Below are 27,230 nucleotides of genomic sequence, written 5' to 3'. Positions count from 1 at the left end.
AATAATAAGTTAGACAAACCCTGCTCTTAAGGAGTTTACAATCCAATAAATATAAATAGAAACTAGGTTATATACTCCCATATGGTTTTGTGATTCATATCCTAATTAGAAAACTTGTCAGGCTAAATATGGACCTTGGATCAGCAGCATCACCAGCATCTGGGAGCTTGCTGGGAATGCAGACACTTAGGCCCCAGATACCCACAGGCCTGATGAACCACAACCTCTATTTTAACAAGATCCTCAGATAATTTGCACGCGTGATAAAGTTTAAGAGGCCCAAAATTAGAGAACCCCTAAAAGAAATCTTCAAGTTTTACGAGGTAAACTCCACCTCTGTATTAATTCTCCTAAGTGACATCAGGGCTTGTGGGATGTAAGGAAAAGTAGGATCAGAATTTTGTGTTTGGGTAACAATGCCTTGACAAGACTCCAAATTAAACATTTCATTCTGAATGCCTTTTTTTTTTTTTTTTTTTTTTTTTTTTTGCAGTTTCACAAAAGAGAGGATAAGCAATGAGAGGCAGCAGGTGTTGTTATGACATACTCCTGCCTCCTGCCCAGCACTCTCACCCCAGTGTCTGCACAGCTAGCTCTCCTGCTTCCTTCACTTTCTTGGCCACCTGTATGAACAGCACCCCACCTGCTAGCCTTCCTCACTCTCCTACTTTGCTTATTTTGCTTCATTTTTCTCCATAGTACTTCTCTCTATTTGTTCACTTGTTTATTATCTATCTCCCACATTAAGACGTAAACTCAATGAGGAAAGGAATTTTTTTCTTTACATTTGTATCCCAGTGCTAGAACAGTGGCAGCACACAGTGGACCCGTAATAAATACATGCAGATTGTATAAACAGATTCCATATCCTATTAGATGCAACAGTTAATTTATATACACTCTGTACATAAAGGTGGGCAAACTAGGGCCTGTAGGCCAAATGTGACCCATGGCCTGTTTTGGTATGGCCCACAAGCTAAAAATAGTATTTACATTTTTAAAAGTGTTCTTTTAAAAAAACTAAAATAAAACAAAACAAAAAGAATATGCAAAAGAGATCATATGACCCGTAGCCTAAAATATTATTATCTGGCCCTTTATAGAAAAAGTTTGCATACCTCTGCTATATCTGAATGTCTGCAAAATAAAAACCTTCCAGGATATGAGATATGGTCAGCTGCTACAGTTAACAAATTTAAAAAACTTGACTCACTATATTTAGTCTTCGTAAGTACAGAGCAGTTCTCTGAACACTTATCCAGAACCATCCGTGGACCAAAGAGATTAGGACAGCACTCCAGTTTGATACAGGTTTGCCGGCAGAATTCAGTCACCCGATCTGCTGTTTTCACTATCTCGACAGTAGCTCGGTAACTCTTTCCTTTGTATCTGCCATTGGAAGACATCAGATACCAAGTTTATTGGGCTAGTGATTACACAGAGAAAAATCAAGTATATTAACAGACCTGAAAAATATTTTTGCTTCTTAGAATATTCTATGTCCCTTACAGTTTGAGGACTCTGAAAACAATGAGGAATTTATATTGTACTTAAATTTATAATCTAGTAAGCTATGACAACTAAAAGCTGACTTTTTAAATTAGCAAAATAAGGTCCCTGCTTTCTGTTCCTATGTTTAAGGTTTTCAAATAATAACTTCTACACTAACCACTAAAAAAAAAGTGACTTTCATTAAGTCTTCCTTGACCCTGGAGTAGTGGTTCCACGAGTATGGTCCACAGACCAATATAACCTGCCAACTGTTACCCATCCATGACAAGATGAGGTCAGAAAACAAGAACAAATGTTTTATAAACTTTCAGAGTAACTTGCAAAAGTAATTTTATGGCTCTTAAATCTAGTAACAAAAAAGCTGTTCCTGCATTGTATGTCTTTTGAATTCCATATTTTTGTAACTCATTTTTACCATATTTTATAAAAGTATAATAGGATAGCAACTTAAAAAAGAAAACAAACCTGGTCCTTTACCACAAATAGTTGAAGAAGCACTGCCCAAGGGAACATAAGTATCCTAATATTATCCATGGAAGAATCAATTCTGTGACCTGTTAAGCGTGATTAAGAATAAAGGGCAGGGGGGGCTTTCCTGGTGGCACAGTGCTTAAGAATCCGCCTGCCAATGCAGGGGACACGGGTTCGAGCCCTGGTCCGGGAAGATCCCACACGCCTCGGAGCAACTAAGCCTGTGCGCCACAACTACTGAGCCTGCGCTCTAGAGCCCGTGAGCCACAACTACTGAGCCCACGTGCCACAACTACTGAAGCCCGCACGCCTAGAGCCTGTGCCCTGCAACAAGAGAAGCCACCACAATGAGAAGCCCACGTACCGCAACAAAGAGTAGCCCCTGCTAGCCACAACTAGAGAAAGCCCACATGCAGCAATGAAGACCCCTAATGCAGCCAAAAAATAAAAATAAAAATAAAATAAAATTAATAAAAAGAATAAAGGGCAGGGGAGCCTACTCACTTGGCCTTGAGGACTTCCCCACATCCATGCCACACAGAGTCTTTGTCCAGCTGCAGCTCCCGAAGGACACGACTGGGTTTATAGGCCGCATTGATCAGTAAAGTGAGGACCTGTGCTCCATTTTTAAAGCAGAAATATGGGTTGGGGAGGAGAAAAGCAGACGATTAGAACCTTGCTATTCCCTAGAATGCCACCTAGGTGATTAATTCTAGTCATATTAATTAACAAACGTTAACAAAATAATAATACTGAAGATATGACAGTTGACCAAAGTTGCAAATAAGACAGTAATGAGACCCTCTTAAATATTCTAAACATTATGGTCAGGAAGAAACAGGCACCACAAATTTAAAATTACTCTAGCATTTGCTTCCAAATCCTTTCCTAGTCATGGTACACACAGAAGCTCCGGCCTCCCCAGACACAGCCTCACCACCCTAAGGGCTGATAGGTTTGAAAACCTCACATCTCTTACCCGCAGTGCAGCACCCTGCCTGGGAAGCTCAAGTCCAGCAGATGTGTATGTAGTTCTATCACGGTCCCAGGTTAATGCCACACAGCCTCTCAGGCTTAGACTACTCTCATGTTCACTCCTGCATGGTCCTCACGTGGTCTCTGACAGAAGACCTTTCTACACTGACAAGAGGTGAACCTGACACGTGAAGAACTGCTTAGGTGAATGTTTCCTATGGAGCAAAAATAATTATGTGCCTAGTTCACTGCCCAATACATGAGAAAAGTGAGTCACTTTTGATAAAACCTAGAGCTGTCACACCTACGGCACGCTGATCCTTGTCTGAATGAGTCTACCAGACTGCTGTGAAATTTCTTCAATTCTTTTACTCTAGGCGGGAACCTTACCTCTCTGAGGACCAGGACACAATTCCCAGGTCCCACACATTGAGGCAGCTCAGCGATCCTTCCTTTGTTAAGATATGGCCCTGAGAAGCAACGGTGGTTGAAGTATATCTTTGGACAGCAATATTTTCCATTAATCATAACTGAGAAATGAAGAGAAACAAATATTCAGAACAGAATAGTTTTCTACCCTATGTTTCCAAGGCTGAATTATTGAAGAAAAAACCCAGCATATCCATTACATAAAGCCAGGACTTAACTTATTTTGGAGTTTAACATACTGTCTGAGTGTGAAATACCTTATACTTACAACAAGTCTATTATAGAGCTATCACTCTGCTGAGATCAACAACACCCTGACTTACTGCAGATGAACTCCTGGTTAATGCAACATTGTTCCAGAGCCCCACACTTCTATCACTACAGGAAGTGGAGGATTTACTTCAAGAACTCATGATGATTCCTGAAGATCAACGACTCAATAATCGATTCTAGAATATTTCTAGACAGTGATGGTAAATATTATCCAGAACTACAGTTTGTCCCCTTAAAACTACCAAACTAGTACGCTGGTAGCCTTTGGTGATGTGGGAGCCCTCCCATCACTGCGATTCCTCAGAGGGATAAAAGCATTCTGTGACCACACCTCTAAGTTCTTTAGGTATTACGGGGTATAACCAGGCCTAGAGACCCCTCTCTTCAACTATTTTTCTGTATGAATACTGTACTCCAATATAAGGTTTTTTTAATCCCCTCATATGAGTAGTTGGCAATTCAGCTACTAAATGTAAAAAAATTCAAGGACACAAAAACATTTTCCATTTTCATATAAAGCAAAGAAAGCTCTTCTGATGGATACTGCCTGTTAATCAAAAGGAAACGAGCGTGTACACTGCCCAGTGTTGATAGCACCCTGAAGTACATAGTGTTCATTCTCTAATTAAGAACCCAGTCTTAGCACAGCGGTCAGCACGTTGGTGCCCACTTCTCCATTTGAACTCTGCCACCCAGATCCTCTCAGGGGATGCTCCCTGCTGCTGGGAATGTTGGGCGTTTACAGCTCTCAGTTGTGAGTCTATCCTGGAACATCTCTCAGTCCAGAACTGCCCCTCAGTAGGAGAGAGCTACCTTGCCCAAGGTCCCACCCTTTGTGAGGTGGGGAGGGAGAAGCAGCTCACTTCCAGTAACTGACCAATGAGGGAGTACAAGGGTGTGGCCACCACACCTCTAGGGACACACCACTGAGGGACACTCAGTGGCTATACCAGCTCCAAGGCTCCCTGTGGGACTGGAAGAGGCTTCTGTTACAACTGCACTGTGACTCAACTTCTCCCCCTGCCCAGTCCTGCATCTTTTACCCTTCCCAGGAGTGTTTCAAAAAGCACTCCCCAGTGAAACTCCTGCATGCAAATATCAGAGTCTCAGGCTCTGTTTCCAAGGTAACTTGACATATGACAAAACCCAAAGCAAACACATTTTGGCTATGGTCACATGAGATATTAATGTCTTAATTCTTTAGTTTCAGTAGGCATTAGAATGGTCAGTAACACGTCAAAGATAAGGAGTCACGCAGCCCTGATCCTCTATGTATAAATGATGTTATGAAAAGGCAGTGGGTAGAAGAGACAAAAGTGCAGGTTTTGAACTTGAGAAAAATCTGAGTTCCATTTCTGACCCTTCTACTGTAAGCTGTGTGACCTCTTTTGAGCTTTGGTTTCCTTTCTTCTCTAGGCATTTACTAAATACCACCCAAATGCCTAATTTGTGCTAAAACACACAGAGCCAAGATGCTACGCATTATACAACCAGCAAAGGGGTGTCAAGAGTAGTTCCAAGGAGCCCTGGTCAAAAGGCTTGGGCCTCCAGCAAGGGTCCTTGTCTAATTTATCAGGCATTGCCTCTGGAACAATCTGTTTTTCAGTGTTTTGTTTTTTTTAATTGCAAAATATATATACAAAGTGTGTATATCATAAAAAGGTTTTAAAGAAGAATAAATATCTACCTCTCAACCACCCAGTTTAAAAAAAGAGCACGATCTGAAAAGCCTAAGTTTCTTTATTTAAACTCAGGGATGATATATTGACCTCCAGAGCCTTTAACACTGACAAGTGATCAGTAAATAATGGCTAAAATATTATAATGTCCATTTATAATGGACAGAAATACCAGCCTAAAGATAATTATTAAACTAAATATATCTTAGACAATTGTAACTCTTTAAAATCACAACTAAGAGACCCCTCTATAAAGCTACATCCCATAAATCAAAGGTATTGTTTAAGTTATTTTTAGATATAGTCCATTAAAAGAAGCTAAAGGTCGTCTTTTCCTTAAGATTGCATGCACTTATACCTGAGTCTGTGGAGCTCAGCTCCTGATTCTTCAGACCCTCATGGACAGTCCTTGAGGATGGTACTCTGCATCAAGAAAACACAACAAAATACTGAGTTAATTCCTAAGATCAGTAAAATGTGAGGATTAGTTTCCTTCAAATCTAAGAAAACAACTGTGGCAGATTGCAAAATTGGTAACAAAAGGTACTTCCTCAATTGTACTTTTTTTAGAAACAGCAATTGTTTTAAAAACTATGGACATGTTCTAAGGGGACAACAGTCTGTAGACAGCGCTGTGATACTGCATGTTCCAATGAACTTGCATTCATGTGAGCAACAAATTATAGAATTCCTTGTTGGATTCTTTTTTTTTTTTTTTTTTAATTTTTTCCCATTTTTTCTTTTTAATTTTTATTTATCCATTTATCCATTTATGGCTGTGTTGGGTCTTCGCTTCTGCACGAGGGCTTTCTCCAGCTGTGGCAAGTGGGGGCCACTCTTCATCGCGGTGCGCGGGCCTCTCACTATCGCGGCCTCGCCCGTTGCGGAGCACAGGCTCCAGACGCGCAGGCTCAGCAACTGTGGCTCACGGGCCCAGCCGCTCCGCGGCATGTGGGATCCTCCCAGACCGGGGCTCGAACCCGTGTCCCCTGCATTGTCAGGCAGACCCTCAACCACTGCGCCGCCAGGGAAGCCCCCTTGTTGGATTCTTAAACCACAAGTAAACTACAGATGGTCCCCAATTTACAGTGGTTCTACTTAACGATATTTCCACTTAACGACGGTGCAAGAGCAATATGCATTCAGCAGAAACCATACTTTGAATTTTGATCTTTTCCCTGGCTAGTGATATGCGGTACAATCCATGTTCCTGGGCAGCAACCCAGTCAGGCAGGAGATCACAGGGTAAACAATCAATACACTTACAACCTTTCTGTTTTCTGCTTTCAATACAGTAGTCAATACGTCACATGAGTATTCTTTGTGGTAGATGACTTTGCCCAACTGAAGGTTAATGTATAAGTGTCCTGAGCACATTTAAGGTAGGCTAAGCTACGATGTTTGGTAGGTTAGGTGTGTTAAATGCACTTTTAACTTATGATATTTTCAACTTAAGGTGGGTTTATTGGGACATAATCCCATTATAAATCGAGGAAGATCTGTACTTGTTTTTTTAATAGATGAAGAACAGAGGCATTTTTACATAGGGTCTGTTTCCTTCTATCAGTTTCAAAATTAAAGACAAATTACAAAAACAGAATTACACCATATGCAGCAATCACTGAAAAAGGCTAATTTATCTTTTCAGAATACTTCCTGACTAAACCTTTGGATCAGTCTTGATGACTAAGTCAAGGAAAAATCCAAAGCCAGTTTTTTTGTCATTGCTTTCTCAGTCCTCTAGCTGGGCTAGAATGCTGCAGCCTTTCTCTCCACCTCAATTGTCAGTTTTATTACTCATATAGCCACGAAAGCAGCTATAAATTATACAGAATTTGCTACAGACTGAATTGTGTTCTCTTAAATTCATATGTTGAAGCCCTAATTCCACCCCCACCCCATGTGAGTGTGTTTGGACATAGGCCTTTTAGGCAGTAAATAAGGGTGGGGCTCTAACCCGATAGGATCAGTGGCCTCATATGAAGAACAAGAAAGAAAGAACTCCCTTCCTCCTCGCTCCTGCCATGTGAGGACGCAGCGTGAAGATGGCTATCTGCAAGCTAGGAAGAGAGCCTTGACCAGGAACCAAATCAGGCTGGTACCTGATCTTAGACTTCCAGCCTCCAGAACTGTGAGAAATACATTTCTGTTGTTTAAGCCACCAGTCTCTGGTATTTCGTTCTGGTGGCCTGAGCTAAGACAGAATTGAAAACCCAATTTTTAAAAATACGCATGCACACAGAATCCCTTGTATTTTAAAGGCACCACTAATTCTTTGCTTTTCAACAGTGTGTATGAAGGAACGCTACAAAGGGTTTTTTTAAAAAAAATATTTATCTGTTTATTTACTTGGCTGCACCGGGTCTTAGTTGCGGCACGTGGGATCTTTGTTGCCGCGTGCAGGATCTTTGTTGTGGCATGTGGGATCTAGTTCCCTGACTAGGGATCGAAACCGGGTCCCTTGCATTGGGAGCGCAAAGTCTTAACCACTGGACCACCAGGGAAGTCCCAAAGGGCTTCTTAATGGGAGACAGAAGCACTCCTCTGAGTGTGACTTTTCTTGTAGAGTTGTTGTTTTCTACCTCAAGTTCTTTTCACTGCGACAAATCATAACCTGATTTATAATTTTTGGTTTTCCTTAACAAATACCAGCATAGAGACTCTATTTCCTCTCTTATTCAAATGTCTTCAGGGTCTAAAAGCCAAAGAAAATTCAATTTGGGGAACATCTTGAGAATGCATCGTACCCTTTTATATATAATGCCACTTTAGGAAATGCTCATATTGTAAGGAGAAGTATATAAACTATCAAAAGCTGAATTAAAGGATTATGCTTCCATCTGAGAAAACAATATATGAGGAGATATACTCTCTGAAATAGTTATTTCTTCTTCTAGATATCTAACTTTCAAATGTCAACTATTCAAACATACTATCACTTACTGTTTTTCTGGTTGAACCACTGCAATTTTCCTCTGTTTGTGTACTGTACAAAGAAAAAAAAATGTCAAGAAAAATAAAAAGACAAAGGAAAAGTTACATATGCATTAAGCTAACTTTAGCTTACAGCTGGCCTTTGAACAACATGGGTCTGAGTATATGTGGATTTTTTCAACAGTAAATACTGTGGTACTACACAGTCTGCAGTTAGTTGATTCCTCAGATGCAAAACAGCAGAGACAGAAGGCCAACTATGGGACTTGTGCATCTGCAGATGCTGGTATCCATGGCAGGCCCCAGAACCAATCCTCCACATATACGGAGGGACAACCATACGCAGTTCACTGGTCTTTAGTGTATTCACATAGTTGGGCAATTATTACCACAGTCAATTTGAGAATATTTTTATCATCTCAAAAAGAAACTCGGTACCCCTTAGCAATCACCTCTCCACTTAACCACCCCCGAGCCCTAGGTAACTACTAATCTACTTTTCCTCTCTCTAGATTTGCTTGTTAAATCATAAATGGAATCATACAACATGTGCTCTTTTGTGACTGGCTTCTTTTACTTAGCATAATGTTCTCAGAGTTCATCCAAGTTGTGGTGTGTGCTAACACCTCATTCCTTTATATTTCTGAATACTATTCCATGGTGTGGAGATACCACATTTGTTTATCTATGCATCAGTTGACGGACATTTGGATTGGTTCCACTATGTACATTTGTGTACAAGTTTTTATGTGGATATATGTTTTCATTTCTCATGAGTATATAGCTCTATATTTAACACTTCGAGGAACTGCCAGATTGTCTTCCAAAGCAGCTACACCATTTTATTTCCCCCCAGAAAATATTCATAGAAGTTGGCTGTCCCAGGGAGGCTTAAAAATATTATTTTTGGTTTCTGTATAAAGACATAGCAATACTTATAGTACTTGCTAGTTAAAAAAACACAGAACTAGGTTTTAAATATAGGTGACCCTTGAACAATGCAGGGGTTGGAGTGCCAACCCCCAAGCAGTCGAAGATCCACGTATAACTTTACATTCCACCCTCTGTATGTGCAGTTCTGCATCCGCGGATTCAACCATCCAGGGGTCATGTAGTACTATAGTACATATTTATTGAAACAAATCCACATACAAGTAGACCCACACAGTTCAAACCCACATTGCTCAAGGGTCAACTGTACTTTAAAGGAGCAAATTTTATGGTATATAAATATCTCTCAATAAAGCTGTTTTTAAAAGTTGGGGGAGGATCACTTTAAGATTAGGTTACAAAACATGGGGACTTGTGTCTTGCTCAGTCTCTCTCTCTTGCTTGCTGGCTCTGATGGAAGCCAACTCCCGTGCTGTGAGCTCCCCCACGAAGTGGCCCACATGACAAGAAACTGAGGGAAGCCTCCAACTGACAGTCAACAGGGAACTGAGGCCCTCAGTCCAAGAGCCCACAAGGAAATGAATTCCTGCCCACAACCATCTGAGTAAACTTGGGAGCAGATCCTCCCCCAGCTGGGCCTTGAGATGACAAGAGCCCTGCTGACACCGTGAATGCAGCCTCACCAGAGACTCGGATCCAGAGGTCCCAGCTAAGTTGCGTCAAATTCCTGACTTACAGAAAATGTGAGATAATAAATGTTTTGTTGCAATGAATGATTTCCTATGCAGAAACAGATAACCAGAATATCATTTTATTTTTCTCTGAAATGTCCTCCTACTTGGTAACAGCCACACAGCAAATTATTTAACAATCAATCCTCTGACCCAGAAATAGACAGCTACCTCGTGCTCGGCGAGGAGTGCTGAGGGGATGGCCATTGGTTTCACACCAGCCCAAAGGAAATATATCCATGGATTCCACATTCACAATAAATTCAGGTATGGGTTTCTTAGAACCTGTTTAGATTTAAAACAATTTTTAAAAGACTATTAAATAGCTTTCTTCATAAACTACTTTCTAGACAATGTTCTAGTAGCCAGTGTTCTACTGTTGCAATAATACAGACACAAAGTCTCTTAAGCAAGTTCCCTTTACACAGAAGTCATACTTTTTCACATTAAGAGAAAAAGCAAACTGTCCCCCAAGCATAACTGTATAAAGACCAAAACAGGTAGTCAATGTACAGAGTGACCCTTAGTTAGGGAACAGCAAATAAGCACCTAGAACGACCAGTAATATCATTCAGATGGTTGACAAATATGGTCGTCAATTCCATGAAATAACTGGAAAATAAAAGGCAAACGTTATAGTTCTACTCAATAAAAACATTACTTCTGGTACTCAGGAACAAGCCAGAAGTTAGATCGGTGGGCTCAAATCAGAGAGTGATGTAAACAAAGTTGCTCAGCAGGGGTTGCATAAACATGTACATCCAATACTGTCCTTGACACCTATGTTAGAGGCCGATTCTACAAACCGGGAACAACAGTAAGTACCGCGTCTGACTATTCAGCAGTGAATAAAAGGAAACCCAGGCATAGTAAGCTGTAGTGCTGAGTACTCACACACTTCTTTCTGTCCACAAACCTGTCCCATCACTGAATATTACTTTTAGCATAATATATCTTTTCAATTTTACATACTTTTTGGTTCTACTGGTTGGGGGCAACCAAAATATAATCTCTCGAATAAGCTAGTTACTAATGCTCATGGCTCATGTATTTTGGTCACATCAAAATATATGCTATTTTTAACCTGTATTTTCCCCTTCAAGAAAACAGGGGCCCATATAAGTGAAGGCTTTTATTCATATTCATTTCCTAAAACTTGAAGATCAAGGAGAGGAAGATGAATTTTTAGCTCAGAGTCTTACATTACAAATTAGAAGTCTCTGAACAAGACCCCTATTTAGCTAATCAATTAAGTTTAACAAGCCACACTACAGGGGTCAACAGGAAGGCAAAGAAGAGTGGTCAGACGACGGCTTCTCAGGGGTGTTGACGCTCACCCTCCAACTGGAGCCACAGGTAGGAGCCTCTCACTGCAGTAATGGTGGCAACGCACACTTCTTCAGGGAGAAGAGGGTTCACTGCCTCAAGCTTCATGTTCTCCTTAAATTCATGCTCAGAAATTGACTAGAAGATAAATTAATCAAATACATACTCAGTATTAACTCACGTGCTCATCTGAGAGAACTTTCCAAGTAACAGTTAATCCTAGAGTAACTCCTCCATTCCACACCCCAGGGTAACTGTCCCTTCCCCTCCCTAGAGAAGATAAGATTTATCCTCCAGAGGGTAAAACATCAGATCCCTGGGCAGGAGGACACAGGAACTATTGAGGGTACGCGTGCTGTCCAGAACAGAGATTAGCATGTGGAATGCTGAGGCCCAGTCCCTGCTTCTACCCTCCACGCAAGCGAATGGAAGAGACTTCTTGTGGCAATATGAAGCACAAGAAGGAACACATAAAGACATGGATTTAGGTTTCCCCAACAAATGGCCAGACAGATCTTACCCAATAGGGAAGTTCAAGGTTGACAAGCCCCACCCACATGCTCAGAGCTTCCAATCAGCTTTTTCTTTTAGTCTCCCATTTCTTAAATATAAGCAAGCAAATTCCACCAAGGAATTACCAGATATCTAAATATATGAAAGCTAGAGACCAAAACAGACAAAACAAGCAACTTGGAGAAAACAGATTATGCAAGAAGAAAAATCACAAAAAGGTGGGGGTAAATTAACATCCTCTCAAAGATGAGAAAAACTATTGCATCTTTAAAATAAGAACAGTATGTTATTAAAAATATTCAGAAATAGCTTTTAAAAATTAAAAACGTGATATCAATAATTAAAAACTCAAAATAAGGGTTGAAAGATAAAGTTTAGGAAATCTTCCAGCAAGCAAAGCAAAAAAAACCCCCTAAGAAGCAGGAAAAGCGGTGGGGGTGGGGAGGGTGCGGTGGAATTGGAGGCCTGGTCCAGAGGGCCACCAAAATGAGAATTCCAGAAGGAGAAGAGAGAAAAAGAAAAGGAAATCAAAGAAGAGAGCCAAGGGAACTTCCCAGCACAGAGAGGTGCAAGTTTCCAGAGAGAATGTGCTCTCCACGCCCCAGCACATGGGTGAAGACAGGCCAAGCCATGGCTTGACACTGAAAGGGAGTGACTAAAGGGATTCTATAACCTTCCAGGGATAGAGAAAAGGGCAGGTCATATATGAAAGATCACGAATACGAATGGCTTTCAACTTCTCAATACCAACACTATAAGGTAGAAAACAACTGAGGTTTTCAAAATTCTAAAGTGAAATAACTTCCATTCTCAAATTCCACACTGAGCCAAACGATCAGTCAAGTTTAGTAGAGTGAACACAGTTTCAAACACCAAAACGTCTTACGTCTCTTGCATCCCATTTCAGGAAGCTACTGAGAGACAGGCTCCATCAAAACAAGGGAGTAAACCAAAAAAGAAGAGGCCATGAGATATATAAAACAGGAATCCCAAGTCCTAAGAAGAAGGCGAGGCAATTCCTTGGGTGACACAGCAGAGCAGTCTCCAGAATTAAAACTACATGGCAAGCCAAGACAGTAACCTGTCTAAAAAGAGGTTGCTAAGAGGGGTGTCTCTAAAAAAATATATTAGACATGACAGATTTCCTGATACGCTAAGAGTTTTGAGAATCTACTGGAAGGTGTGGGAGGAACTAGTATTATAGGCAAAGAAAATTAGGCTATGAAAAACAAGGCAATTATTAACTTGAGGACAAATAAAAGAAGAAAACAATCGTAAAATACTACACTGCTAATCTGTGAGTAACACCTAAACGCCCATGATAATGTAAATACACAAATTCAGACTTAACCGAGGATTGTAGTATCACTCTAACAGGAAGAGGAGATAGGTAAGACAGAGGAGAAAGGTAAGGTAAAATCGCTAGATTACTCACTTACCGTAATATAGAATTGAGAGACACATCTAAAATTAACTCAAAAGATAGCAGCGAATTGTAAGGGAGGAAGTATAAATATGAGAATAACAAACAGTGAGAAGCATAGGAAATGAATACTTCTGGGAAGGGAAGCCATGGAAAGGGACAGAGCAGGAAACTGTTGCTTTGTGTTCTAAGCTTTTTACTGCTGTTCGGTTTTGTAAACCACAAACGAGTTTAATAATTTTCTCTCCTTAATATTTCATCTTTTTTTCCTATTAATGGACCACCGAAACTCATCATAAACTAAAGTTTCAAGTTCACATGATTTCAGCTAATAAAAGAAAAACCAAATTGATAAACTGTTAAACTAATTAAATTAACAAATTAACTTCCGCAGCCAATGAAATTTTCCTTGGACCGTTTTGTTACAGTCAACGAGAGGCGTTTTGGGGTTGCATGAGAGAACTGGTTTCAGAGTAAACGTCATCACAGCCGGGGAAGCACAGCAGTCCCCAGCAGCCCCGAAGCAGCGGCCCTGAGGGGACAGGATTCTCACCGGAGGGAAGCACCTCTGGGGAGCAGCTTCAGCACCACACTGTTTGAGGTAGTCGGCCCAGTCAAAGTCCTGGCCTGGGTAGCCTGGGTAGGGACAAAAGAGCAATGATTCACACCTCACATGCCTGCCTGGCTTTGCCACTCTGCCAGGTGTCCACCCACAACTTCTCATCTTGCTAACTGGAGGACTCTGACCATTTTCGAGAGGGGAAAAAACACCCTACTAAATCCGAAGTACTAACTTCATAAAACGGAGCAACTCTGGGTAAGTTTTTAAACTCACACTTCAGATTCGGCATTTTGTGGAACAATATGTTGTATGATTAGTTGTTGACAGTTTACCGAAAGAATTTAAGACAGTTATGACTGAATTTGATTCGTGCTAATAAATCCAGTCTCGAAAGGAGAGAGACTCAGGGTCTAAAGGAAAAGAGACAACAAACAGCCTACAGCACTATTGAATCAGTGACGACTTTTTCCTTTCGTGAAGCGATTCCCTTAAACATGTCTTAGCAACTACTAATATTCCCAGCACAGGTTTCAGATTTGTGTTCTATAGAATCTCAGTGCTCTATAAACTGAATCATGAATTCATTTCAGGAAGAAAGCTGAGCTTAATTCCCCGCTTAAGTCTACAGGTTCTTGGCAGAAGCCCCTCTAACCTGACACCCTGATGGCACCGGCTCTGTGCAAGGAGCTGGACTGAGTCCGGCTGCCCCGCCGTGTCTGAGCTCACCTCCGCTCCCCAGAGCTCAATGTCCCACAGGCACAGAGCAGGCTACTGAAGAGCACACCAGCCTACAGCCAAACAGCCCCTGCAGTCACCTCCTCTGCCCACCTCAGACTGGCACCATGTTCTCTCTGCCTCCCCCTCAACTCCTGACAGTAAATTATCTACCATTTTTAATTACATAATCCACTACTTTCCTTCTACTGATATTTACAAAGACAGCTGAGTTGTCTACAACAATGCTGAGACAGGTGATATCTTTAATAAATTTTTTTTTCTTCTCATGTAATGGCAGCGGGCAGGATAAGGAACTTGGGATGTTCAGAGCATTACTGCAAAGCAGGAACATGCTCCTGTAGGTACGTCCCCCCAACCATCACCACCAGGCAGGCACTCCCACTGTCTGTTCACTGATGAGGGAGAACCTGGGGGGTTCTGTTATGGTTTTCCCCTATTTACTCATTGAAGGAACTGCCATTCTCACTTTTGTTTCCCCCGTGACAAGTCCAATGCCTGGCTCAAAGCAAACATTCCACAAAATGTTTGTTGGATGAATGAAGGCTGAACGGAAGACAAAGGTTCAGAGTCTGTGACTCTTATTAACAGAAAAGAGCACTTCCAGCCCAGTGTTCCAGCAGTCGCTATTTAGAAAGTGAAGCTATGTTTTACTAAGAGCTTACCAATAAATTATATAGAGCCAGTCAAATAATCTGATTTGCTGACACAAAAATCAGATAAACACCTTACACTTCCAGATACTCTATGTTAAAAAAATACCTAAAATTTCAGCTCAAATAAGTCATATTTAGTAATCTTGATTAAAGGGTCAAAGATTAAATTTTGCAAAGTTGCAAACATGAAGAAAATGAGCTGCTACCTTCCTACTTACAGCCTGAGTTCTACTTTTGACCATAAATCTCCCTCTGAGGTCCAAAGAGTCTCCAAGAGGAGGCCCAGAAACCTAAAAATCAGTAATCTACCTCCTAACTCTGGCTCTAAGGCCTCTTCTCATAAATCAGCTCCCAACACTCATTGCATCCTACCCTCACCCCTGTTGCCTCCCAGCAGACACACATGGAATGAACTAAGGAAGCTGCATGGAACCCCAGGATGTTATGAAGATATTTATCAAGGTAGTAGGACATACTTTATTTACTAGTTTTTTGTTTTTTTAAAAAATATTTATTTATTTGGTTGCACTGGTCTTAGTTGTGGCAGGCGGGCTCCTTAGTTGTGGCATGCATGTGCAATCTAGTTCCCTGACCAGGGATTGAACCCGGGCCCCCTGCTTTGGGGAGCGCAGAGTCCTAACCACTGTGCCACCAGGGAAGTCCCTATTTACTAGCTTTTAAGCTTAATTTATAACTTTTAAATATGTAGATACTGGAATCTAGGTCTTTGTTTACACTTGTCTTGGGCCCCCAAAACATTAAGGACAGGATTGGGTGTGAGGAGAGAGGGGGACAAAAGATCCAGGTAAAGCCATCTGATAAATCTCATTTCGAAGCAAACAAATCAGAAAAGAATGAATACACACCAGGAGGGGGACTGATGTGTAAACCATTCTTCAGACCCCACTGCACAGGGAAAATACCAGGACTGTCAGCATGACACACGAAGGATCGCTGTGCACGATTCTCTGGTCGCAAATCATCCATTTCCACCAGAAAATACTTCTCATCAAAAACCTGTATATATGATTTAACACATAAAATAGACAAATGTTTTGTTTTTTTTTTAATTGGGGTATAGTTGCTTTACAATGTTGTGCTAGTTCCTGCTGTACAACAAAGTCAATCAGCTATATGTATACATATACCCCCTCCCTCTGGGACCTCCCTCCCACCCGTCCCACCCATCTAGGTCACCACAGAGCACCGAGCTGAGCTCCCTGCGCTATACAGAAGCTGTTTTACACATGGTAGTGTATATATGTCAATCCCAATATGTGTATGTTTATGCACGCATGCGCACACACACACACACACACGTCACTTCCTTGGCATAGCTGAACATGCTACAAAAGTTAATAGCCACATTAATAATAACATTAAGTGTGTTTTAATACTACTACTAAGCACTCAGTAAATGTTATCTCTGTGTCAGGCACTGTTTAAATGCTTTTTTTTGTATTAATTCAGCTTTAATCTTCCTAACACTCTAACGAGGTACCATTATCAACCCCACTTTGCAGAAAAGGAAACTGAGTTTAAAAAGCAGTTAAATAACTTGCTCCATGTTACACTGACAGGAAGAAACAGAACCTAGATTTAAATCCAAGTTGTTGAGCTCCAAACAAAGCTTAGTTCAGGCTCAGTGAGGAGTCAACTACACCAGTTTATTAGATCAGATCCTAGCCTAGTTTCAAATGCCAAAGAGAAGGTTTTATGAAACTCCCCTGGCTCCTTACCACCTACCCCTCAACTCCAGAAAGGACCTTCTGACCCCACTGCAGGTTCAGAATCCCTTCTTGTTCTTTTTTTTCCCCTCCTTTTGTGAAGTTACTCTTTTTTTAAAAAATAAATTTATTTATTTTGTTTTATTTATTTTTGGCTGCGTTGGGTCTTTGTTGCTGCACGCAGGCTTTCTCTAGTTGCGGCAAGCGGGGGCTACTCTTTGTTGCGGTGCACGGGCTTCTCACTGTGGTGGCTTCTCTTGCTGCAGAGCATGGGCTCTAGGCGCATGGGCTTCAGTAGTTGTGGCTCGTGGGCTCTAGAGCGCAGGCTCAGTAGTTGTGGCACACGGGCTTAGTTGCTCCGCGGCATGTGGGACCTTCCCAGACCAGGGTTCAAACCCGTGTCCCCTGCCTTGGCAGGCGGATTCTTAACCACTGTGCCAGCAGGGAAGCCCACTTCTTGTTCTAAGAATAACCTTCTTCTAACGTAAGGAAAATTTAAATCTCAACAGGTCAGACGATTCAGCGTCCACATAACTATTCCTCTTGTCACACTTGACTTTTGGTTCTACTTTCAGTAAATGGGCTTCTGCTCTACTCTTAAAACGAAATCCTCTACCTTATGCCTCAGTTCTAGTTACTGAGTAACTGGGCCTTGACAACCTGCCCAGTTCTTGTGGTTACTTCTAACAAGAAGCTCGCTTTTGTCAGTCTTCCAAAAGATTAAAGTCTGAATCTGGAATCCATGGCTGGAGCAATCCTACTGGCAGATCTTGTGACACTAATCAACTGTTGCCCACACATCTGCTCACCCAACGAGCCCTGCACCTAGCTGGACACTGATGACACTGCCTGCCTCCAAACTTTTCAGATATCATGGGCTACCTGCCACTTAAATCTCCTCTATAGTTATGTACAGCTAGGCCTGCCCCAAAGAATGTGCACCCCACTACTCTGGCGCCCAGGCTTTGGTTAGCTGGGGCAACCAAGCTCTGACAAAGGAATGGGCCACAAAGAACCAGACATTACAAATGTAAAATGTGCACAGAACTAATTCTAGCCTCACAGCTTAGGAGAAACAATGGGTTGGATTAGTGGAGTTTGAAGATTAAAACACTACCGATTTCCTAAACCAGTCACCCTGACAAGAATTCTTACCAAGAGAGTTGCCTCCATTTTACCTTAACAATTGTAGCAGGAGAGATCCCAAAAGGAGACCAGGGATCCACAGCTTCCAATTTCATATTTACAGAGAATGAATGAGTGCCGATCACTTGTTTATCCTGAAATGCAAATGCCAAGAGGGAATAAAATATAGTATCTGCACGTTAATTTTATACTCATATACTCTTAATTAAAATAATGGAACTGTCCAGCTTCTGGTAAATAATCTAATCCTATAATTGTCTTCCCAGCCTGGAAAAAATTATTTAGGAAAAAAAAAACCCAAAAGAAGCACTCCTACTCTCTACATTCAGAACACGAGGGTCATACAGAGAAAAAACAAGTTTATTTTATAACAAGTCAAGGCTATGTACTTCAGAGTAGAAAAGAAAAGACTCAAAATGCTTTAAGAGCGCTTCAGGAAATAACGTAGACTACTTCTAGGAAAAAAGGATGATCATCACTCTAGCTAGCCTTCAAACCTCTTCCCTCCTTCAGGCATCACAGCACTCTCACTGACGCCAGGGGTTATTTTATGCTTTGCAGCTCCCCCATATTGCTTTAGTCTACTGTGAGAAGATAAGTACCTATCTACCACATTTTTGTTTTTACCTTAAATAAGTAAGATGGTAATGGCTCTTCCTCCTCCTCTTTCACTTTGGCCAAGATCTCTTGCCACTCAACTTCAGTTTTCAGATGTCTGATGGCTTTAGTTAAAACAAGACAGGATGCTTTAAGTGATGTGAGAACTTACACATTTTATAACTGCTCTGAAAGCATTCACATAAAAAAGTCACTTTCCACTGGGAAAAAGGAAGGGGTTCAAGCCCACTTATACCATCTTTACTCAGAGAACTTATAACTTTTTTTTTTTTAATAGCTACTTTATTTATTTATTTATCATTTATTTATTTATTTATTTTTTTTGCTGTGTCGGGTCTTCGTTTCGTGCGAGGGCTTTCTCTAGTTGCGGCAAGCGGGGGCCACTCTTCATCGCGGTGCGCGGGCCTCTCACTATCGCGGCCCCTCCCGTTGCGGGGCACAGGCTCCAGACGCGCAGGCTCAGCAGTTGTGGCTCACGGGCCCAGCTGCTCCGCGGCATGTGGGATCTTCCCAGACCAGGGCTTGAACCCGTGTCCCCTGCATTAGCAGGCAGATTCTCAACCACTGCGCCACCAGGGAAGCCCCCGAGAACTTATAACTTTAACTTCAACTTCAGTACCTTGTCTCCTCTGTTCAGAACCTGGGTAGTGTTTGGTGAAAATACCTACAGTAAGATCATAAGGATTGCTGTTGTCCACAAAATAATATAATATAGCATCCAAGTTGGGGCACATAATAATGAATGTAAATTGATTCAAATATTAACTCCTGCTTTAATATTATTGGGATATCTTTTAATCAACAATTTGCTTTGAACTCAAGACCTGTCCTACTCCTATAACTATGTGAATGCTACCTAGACAATTTTTCTTCAGTTTTGGTAACGGATCAGTATGAGTTGGGGCAGAAGTCAGTAAAAGTTGGAGCAGAAGGTATATCAGTATGTGTGGCAAATTACTAAGGCAATAAAGCCAATAAAAAAAAAAAAGGCATTTAACTACTCCATATACATTTTTTCAATATCTCTATTATGTAAACTAACAAAGGCTTCCATAATATGCAGAATAATGTATTTTTCAGTCTCATAGATATTAATAAAAATATAATAAACAATAATGTAATATTAAAAGAAAAACGTTATATTGCTCCTCACCTGATGGGGGCTGAAGCTCATATCCCTGTTGAGCAGCCCAACCAACATAATGAAGAAACGGATCCAAGTAATACAACCAATGTTCAAAATTATCAGAACTCTCAAGTCCTTCATAACGCAGCTTCAGCCTTCCCCCGATGTTGTCTACTACAGTAACAATCCAAGTACTTAAAGAGTCCTGGAAAGCTTGACATTCCAGCCTGGAACCTGGAGCAATGAGATCTAAAGGATTCCTCCCATTACGGAGCTTCAGGTAAAAAAAGCAAAATGATTATATAAGAGAGGTAACATAGTATTTTTAAAATCAAGTTTTAAATGAACTCAAATTAGCCTTTATATTTTTACCCATTCAAAGCTAGTGACACTGAACTGCCTAATATCATACAAGTCTCTATAGTATTATTTCTGGTGACATGAAAATATTTATCTTAAAGAAAGATTTCTATCTCTAGGACTATGTTATAGTTTCATCCAGAAAGAATTTTTAAAATATCATCATTATTTAGTCTCTGTAAAAGCAAATATGATCATCATTTTAAAAAAAATCAAATATGACAAAAGTCAAAATCCCCCACAATCCTACCTCCAGGAAAGAACCATGATAAATGCTTTGGCATATACTCTCTGAGAATGGGTTTTCTACACACAAGTCAACAGCCACCCGTGTCTATCTTTTTCTCTTTTGTATTTTTTGAAAAATGTATATTTTTTTCAATGTGTGTTTGTCACTTAATATTTCATAGCTATCTTTCTACTAGAGCACATATAAATCTTCCTCATTCTTTTAATCTGTTTTACTGACATTATGTATTATACATGGGCAGTAATTTATCCACTTATCTGCTGACGGCATTTCAGTTCTGATTTTTTTACTCATTTCACAACGATGTTCTTATGAATGCAATGAGTGTTTTGATTACACTGAGGGAAAGGAAAAGTTTAATTCTCACTCTCTAGATACATATTAAAAGCTAGAAAAAAGAATAAAAACAAAGGCTGATTCCAATATCATCCATTCTTAATGTTCAAACTTAAATTTTTTTCCTAATAAGAACTGCTCGGACTTCCCTGGTGGCACAGTGGTTAAGAATCTGCCTGCCAATGCAGGGGAGGGACATGGGTTCAAGCCCTGGTCTGGGAAGATCCCACATGATACGGAGTAACTAAGCCCGTGCACCACAACTACTGAGCCTGTGCTCTAGAGCCCGCAAGCCACAACTACTGAATTCGCGTGCCACAACTACTGAAGCTCGCGTGCCTATAGCCTGTGCTCCGCAACAAGAGAAGCCACCGCAATGAGAAGCCTGCACACCGCAACCAAGAGTCGCCCCTGGGCAGCAACAAAGACCCAAGGCAGCCAAAAATAAATGAATAAATAAATAAATTTATTAAAAAAAAAAAACCAAAACTGCTCTATGACACTTACATATTCATATATATGCAAAAGAACACATGAACAAATGAAGGAACACATTCACAGCTAAAGATAAGAATAGCAGAATCAAGGTCAATGTACTGCAGGATACTTATTAATTCATTTGTTCATGATTTCATTCATTCATTCAAATGTTACTGAGTGTTTAGCCGGGCCCAGACTAAACATAATTAAATGAGTCAGATTACAGGCATACCTCTGAGATATTGCAGGTTCAGTTCCAGACTACTACAATAAAGTAAATATTGCAATAAAGTGAACCATATTAATTTTTTGGTTTCCCAGTGCATATAAAAATAAAGTTTACACTATATTGTAGTCTATTAAGTGTGCAACAGCATTGTCTAAAAAAAATGCACATATCGTAATTTAAAAATACAAAACAAAAACCAATTACAATAGTAACATCAAAGATCACTGATCAGAGATCACCATACAGATATAATAATAATGAAAAGTTTGAAATATTGTGAGAATTACCAAAATGTAACACAGAAACACAAAGTGAACAAATACTGTTGGAAAAATAGCGCCAACAGACTTGCTCAAAGCAGGGTTGCCACAATGCTTCAATTTGTAAAAAAATGCGGTGTCTGAAAAGCACAATAAAGTGAAGCACAATCAAATGAGGTATGCCTGTATAAAATATAAAGATCACCTAGAAACAGAGTGTTCACCAATCAAGTTTAAAGAGGAATTGTGAATGGATCACAGAATTAAATATAACAGTTAACACTATAAAACATTTAGAAGAAAATATAGGAGTAAATCTATATGACCTTGGGTTAAGCAAACCCTTCTTAGATAAGACTCCAAAAGTACAAGCAACAAAAGAAAAAAATAGATAAATTGGACTACATCTAAATAAAAAACTTTTGTTCTACAAACAATATCATCAAGAAAGTGAAAATACAATCTACAGAATTGGAGAAAATATTTAAAAATCATATATCTTGATCTAGACTTATAATCAGAATTTATAAGGAACTCCTACAACCCAATAATAAAAAGATAAATAACCCAATTTAAAAATGGGCAGATATTTCTCCAAAAAAGCACATAGAAATACGCTCAGTATCATTAGTCATTAGGGAAATGCAAATCAAAGTGAGATATTACTTCACACCCACTAGGATAGCTATAACCAAAAAGAGAATAACAGGTGTTGGCAAGGATGTAAAGAAACTAGAACCTTCATAAACTGCATTTCACGTATGATACAAAGAATGTTGCTGGTACGACAGATAGTGACAAAATATAACTTAGAAACGTCATAACCAATAAATTTATTTCACAAAAACAAGACATCTATTTTCACCAACAAGCTCAAAAGCTATACTAATTTAAAAGAACTGCTGAAAGCAGGTAGGTAGGTGGTGGTCCAGTGTCTTCTGAGCAAAAGAAAAGGGGTCTCAAGTCACCTGGTGTGGGAGTTACAAATGTCCATGCTGAAGTAGAGTCAGCCCTTGCTCAGTTCCAAGTGAGAGCTCAAAATGGCCACATTTTCCAACTGTGTGAAAGAATCTGGAAAACTAGATTTTCATGTGTTTGCAACTAATTCAAAAACGTTTTACGCACTGAGCAAGCCGCCAGTTTGCAACCTCTGAGGGTAAGTCTACACCCCCCAATACCTATGCCTATGTCTGTACTAATAATGCTGATCTGTCTTGGAGTGGTAAATGAGCATGCAATTTTAAGATTCCTTGGACAGGAAGATTGGAAGGGTTTTCCACACTGATTCTGGAAGCAATAATACTCACGCCCTCTAGCAGCGGAACAGGAGGACTACATGCTCCCATCAGGGTCTGCCGCAGAAACTCATCCCGATCAGACACTTTATCTCTGATGCCTAGATGAAGGAATCATACTGTCAGCCACAAAACACAGAGAAATTAAACTAAGCAGAATACAGAGAAACTAAACCAGTGAAAATGGTTTAGAGGTGCATCTGTCATTTTAATATTTAACAGCCCAACATATTGCTTCTTTGACAGCTTAAAAATAATCCTCCTCTAGATAGAGCTACTTCCTGGTTAGTTTAATAAGAGTTGCATCCAGAAAAAAGAGAATCGGCCCAACTCCCTGTTAATATAATTTTATCCAAAAATGAACTACTTTATTTTTTATTATGGAAATTTTCAAATATACAGAAAAATAGAGAAAACAGTATAATGAATCCCCAGCTTCAAAAACTGTCACTTCATGGTAAATCTTTATATCCAGACCAGGAGCTGTTAGCAAACGACAAACTGTGGGCTAAATCTGGCCTGCTGTCTTTACTGTAAATAAAGTTTTATTGGAACACAGCCAACATCATTTTTTAAGTACTGCTTTCACATTACAAAGGTAGAGTTGAGCAGCTGTGACAGAAACCAGAGGGCCTGAAAAGCCTAAAATATTTTACTATCTGGTCCTTTACAGCTACTTTGTCAACCCTGATCTATATCCTCACATACTCCGCCCCCCCCATGACCCAACCATGGATTATTCAGAAACCAATTCCTGATATCATGTAATTTCATCTAATATAATCTCAGTATGCATTTCTAAAAGAAAATAACTTTTTGTATAACCACAATAACATCACACCTTTAAAAATTACAATAATTCCTTCATATCAAATATCTAGTCCATGTTCAACTTTCCAAAATGCCTCAAAGATGATTTTTTCAATTTGTTTGGTCAAATCATGATACAAATGAGAGCCATACATTGCAAATGGTTAATATATCACTAAATCTCTTTTAATGTGTACGTATACCCCACACTCCCTCTTTTTCTTGCAGCATATTTGTTAAGACTCAACATTTTGTCATACATAGAGTTTTTCAGAGTCTGGTTTTACTGGTTGCCTCCTTGTAGTAACCAGTTGCTCTACTGTCCTTTCCATTTTCTATAAATCAGTATTTAGATCTAGAGGCTTGATCAAATTCAGGTTTGACTCTCTGGGGTGGGGGGTAAGATTACTTCATAAGTGGAGTTGTATCTTTCCATCCAGAGGCACATTCATTCTGGTTGTCTCTCCTTCTGTGATGTTAGCAGCTTTTAATGGTCACTACATAGATATACTGATTCATTAGGGGCTAAAAATGGTGATACCCTATCACCCCTTCTTCATTTACTAACCAAAATACTTCTATAAAGAAAAATTTCTCTTCTTCTACTATTTGATCAACAAAAAGAAGGTAGGATATATGCTTGATTCTCTTTATTCTTTCTCTGTATTTACCAGCCTTCAAAATTATCAGTTGGTTCTCCAGCATCGTCCCAAGGCGACCAATGAGAGTTTTGTTTAAAAGATTCACCACGAAGTTACAGATTAAATCACATATATGTTTCAGGTCATTGCAGCTACTGTCCTATTGATGCTCAAAGTGTCTCATCTTTAAGAAGAGGGGGTCTCTTCAGGTTGGCTCCTGAGTCCTTTGACATAACCGTAGTAAATAGTTATTGATCTCTTTTTCACTTTTGGTATAAAAAGATGTTCCATGCTCCTCTTGTACATTTCCTGCCCCAGTCCAGCTTTATCCCACAACACACAAACAATGATTTCAAAATAACATCAACTCTACCACCAACAATATGATTACTAAAAACAGCTTGAGCTGTTGTTGCTACTTTGGCAATTTTTTTGGTTCCTTTTGGCATAACCTTACTAGGGACATACATTTAAATTTCTGTATTTAAAAGTCACTGAAATAGTTGTTCTCTGGGTAGTTACTTCACAAGCTCCATACACAGGTTTCTTTATTTGCTTCTGCATTTGTTTTTTTACAAATTGCTTTTTTAAATTTAATTTTGCTTTATAAGTTATAGAAAATATTTACATGGTTCAAAATTCAAATCTACAAAATAAGGTACATTCAGAAAATCCACCTTTTAACCTTGTCCCCTTCATCCTATTCCCTTCTTTGCCCACAGGCAACTTTTTAAAATGGTGTATTCCTTATTGTTAATCAACTATAGTTCAATAAAAAAAATAAAAGATTCCTTTAGTTTTAAAAAACGAAGTTAACACACACATACACACGCATTCATACATCTTCCTCCTCCCTCATTCAATACATATTTTTCTTTATTCATATAACAAGATATCTGGAGACCATTCCTTGGATATATGTAGATGGACCCTGTTTCTTTTTTTAATGACTGATTGCACCTTTTATTATGAAGTACTCTTCTTTGGAAAGGTGATATATATTGATACACACACACACACACACACACACACACACACACACACACACACACAAAGGAATATTACTTAGCCATAAAATAGAATGAAATAATGCCATTTGCAGCAACATGGATGAACCAAGAGATTATCACTCTGCTGTACACCTGAAACCAACACAACATTGTAAATCAACTATACTTCAATTAAAAAATAATAATAAAGTACCCTTCTTTGTTTCTTACAGTGCTTTCTGATCTGAATTCCACCTTTGTCAGATATCAAGACTGAGACTCCTGCTTTCTTTTCTATTTGCATTTGTCTATGTATCTTTGTCCATCCTTTTATGTTTATTCTTTCAGAATATCTCCATTTAGGTATGTCTCCTGTAATAGCACAGAAGTGGGTTTTATTTTGTGAGCCAACCTGAATTGTTTACTTTTAATAGAAGAGTAAGCCCATTAACATTTATTTATATTACCAAAAGATACAACCTCAATTCTGTCATATTGTTAAGTATACATAAATTGCTTGTGTATGTGTACAGTCTTTCACTATGTGATCTATTTTACTTAAATATATACTTTTTCTTTTTAAAATCTATCTTTTGACATTTAGAAAGGTTTGTGGTTTTTTTTCCTCTGGTTACTTTTATACTAATATCTTTATACAACAATTTTAGTCCTCTCTATTTTCAGACTATTTTCTATTTCTTTTTTTTTTAATAAACAATACTAAAGTTAGCTATAATGTCTTTCTTCTCCTCTCTTTCAGCATCTCATTTCAGGTAATAGCCTTTTACCCCCAGTTAACACTTAAAAGGCAATTAGTTAAATTACTAGGCAATAAACCTGTTTTAAAAGGGGAGGAGGGATGAGTAAGCTTATACCACTGTATTCACTTGCTCGCCCCACTGTGGTCCCATATTTTTTATAGTTACACTGTATTTATGTTGTCAGAGCATGTAGCCATTATATACTATACTGTCTCTCTTACAACTATCATTTAGCTTGAAGTTCTACAGTCATATATACATTTAGTGTTTCACTAACAATTCTCAAGCTAATGTTCCTTCATTTGTTTGATTTTTTCTTTTTTTAAAAAAATTAATTAATTAATTAATTAATTTTTGGCTGAGTTGGGTCTTTGTTGCTGCGTGCGGGCTTTCCCTAGTTGCGGCGAGCGGGGGCTACTCTTTGTTGTGGTGCGGTGGCTTCTCTTGTTGCGGAGCACAGGCTCTAGGCACGTGGGCTTCAGTAGTTGTGGCACGTGTGCTCAGTAGTTGTGGCTCGCGGGTTCTAGAGCTCAGGCTTAGTAGTTGTGGCACAGGGGCTTAGTTGCTCCGCAGCATGTGGGATCTTCCCGGACCAGGGATCGAACCCGTGTCCCCTGCATTGGCAGGCAGATTCTTAACCACTGCGCCACCAGGGAAGCCCTCGTTTGATTTTTCTGAACCTCATTCTCTAGTGGATTTCTTCGGAAGGAAAAATCATGGGAACAATATTCCCTGAATCCTTACATCTTCATAACAGTTTGCATGTGGCCTTTACACCTGATGTTCAGTTTGTCTAGAAATAAAATCCTGGCCTCATGTTTCCTTTCACTGAATTTCTTAAAAATGTTACCCTATTGTCTTTCGGCATAAAGCACTGTTGTCAATTAGTCTGATGACCATCTTGTTTTCTTTCCTTTTCAAGAAACTTACTGTTTTTTGCCTAAAAGATTAAGGGATCCTTTTTTCTTTAGAGTTCAATACACACCTCGATTTAGCTGTTCTCATTTTATTTCCCCATGTACATAGTGAACCCTTTCAATATGTATTTTTAAGTCCTATTTTATTTCCATAAAGTTTTCTTGAATTTTAGTT

General features: G+C 39.6%; 1 protein-coding gene across 4 annotated transcripts in view; it reads right to left on the bottom strand.

Annotated features, from left to right (window-relative positions):
* SFMBT1 (Scm like with four mbt domains 1) overlaps positions 1-27,230 on the bottom strand; it is a 130,291-nt gene that overhangs the window by 7,905 nt on the left and 95,156 nt on the right. For 3 of the 4 annotated variants that reach the window (XM_068558918.1, XM_068558919.1, XM_068558920.1), the window contains exons 5-18: positions 25,609-25,749; positions 22,950-23,038; positions 19,755-20,001; positions 18,611-18,705; positions 18,016-18,117; positions 15,977-16,127; positions 13,711-13,793; positions 11,233-11,359; positions 10,067-10,180; positions 8,283-8,325; positions 5,698-5,762; positions 3,349-3,488; positions 2,488-2,597; positions 1,214-1,389 (exon numbers count right to left, since the gene is read on the bottom strand). In XM_068558918.1, coding sequence (XP_068415019.1) covers positions 1,214-1,389; positions 2,488-2,597; positions 3,349-3,488; positions 5,698-5,762; positions 8,283-8,325; positions 10,067-10,180; positions 11,233-11,359; positions 13,711-13,793; positions 15,977-16,127; positions 18,016-18,117; positions 18,611-18,705; positions 19,755-20,001; positions 22,950-23,038; positions 25,609-25,749 — 1,683 coding nt within the window. The remainder of the gene's footprint in view (positions 1-1,213; positions 1,390-2,487; positions 2,598-3,348; positions 3,489-5,697; positions 5,763-8,282; positions 8,326-10,066; positions 10,181-11,232; positions 11,360-13,710; positions 13,794-15,976; positions 16,128-18,015; positions 18,118-18,610; positions 18,706-19,754; positions 20,002-22,949; positions 23,039-25,608; positions 25,750-27,230) is intronic. The other variant, XM_068558921.1, reaches the window with a different exon arrangement.

This window comes from Eschrichtius robustus, chromosome 12 (assembly GCF_028021215.1).
Source record: "Eschrichtius robustus isolate mEscRob2 chromosome 12, mEscRob2.pri, whole genome shotgun sequence".
Taxonomy (NCBI): Eukaryota; Metazoa; Chordata; class Mammalia; order Artiodactyla; family Eschrichtiidae; genus Eschrichtius; species Eschrichtius robustus.
This window is presented reverse-complemented; position numbering and strand designations above follow the sequence as displayed.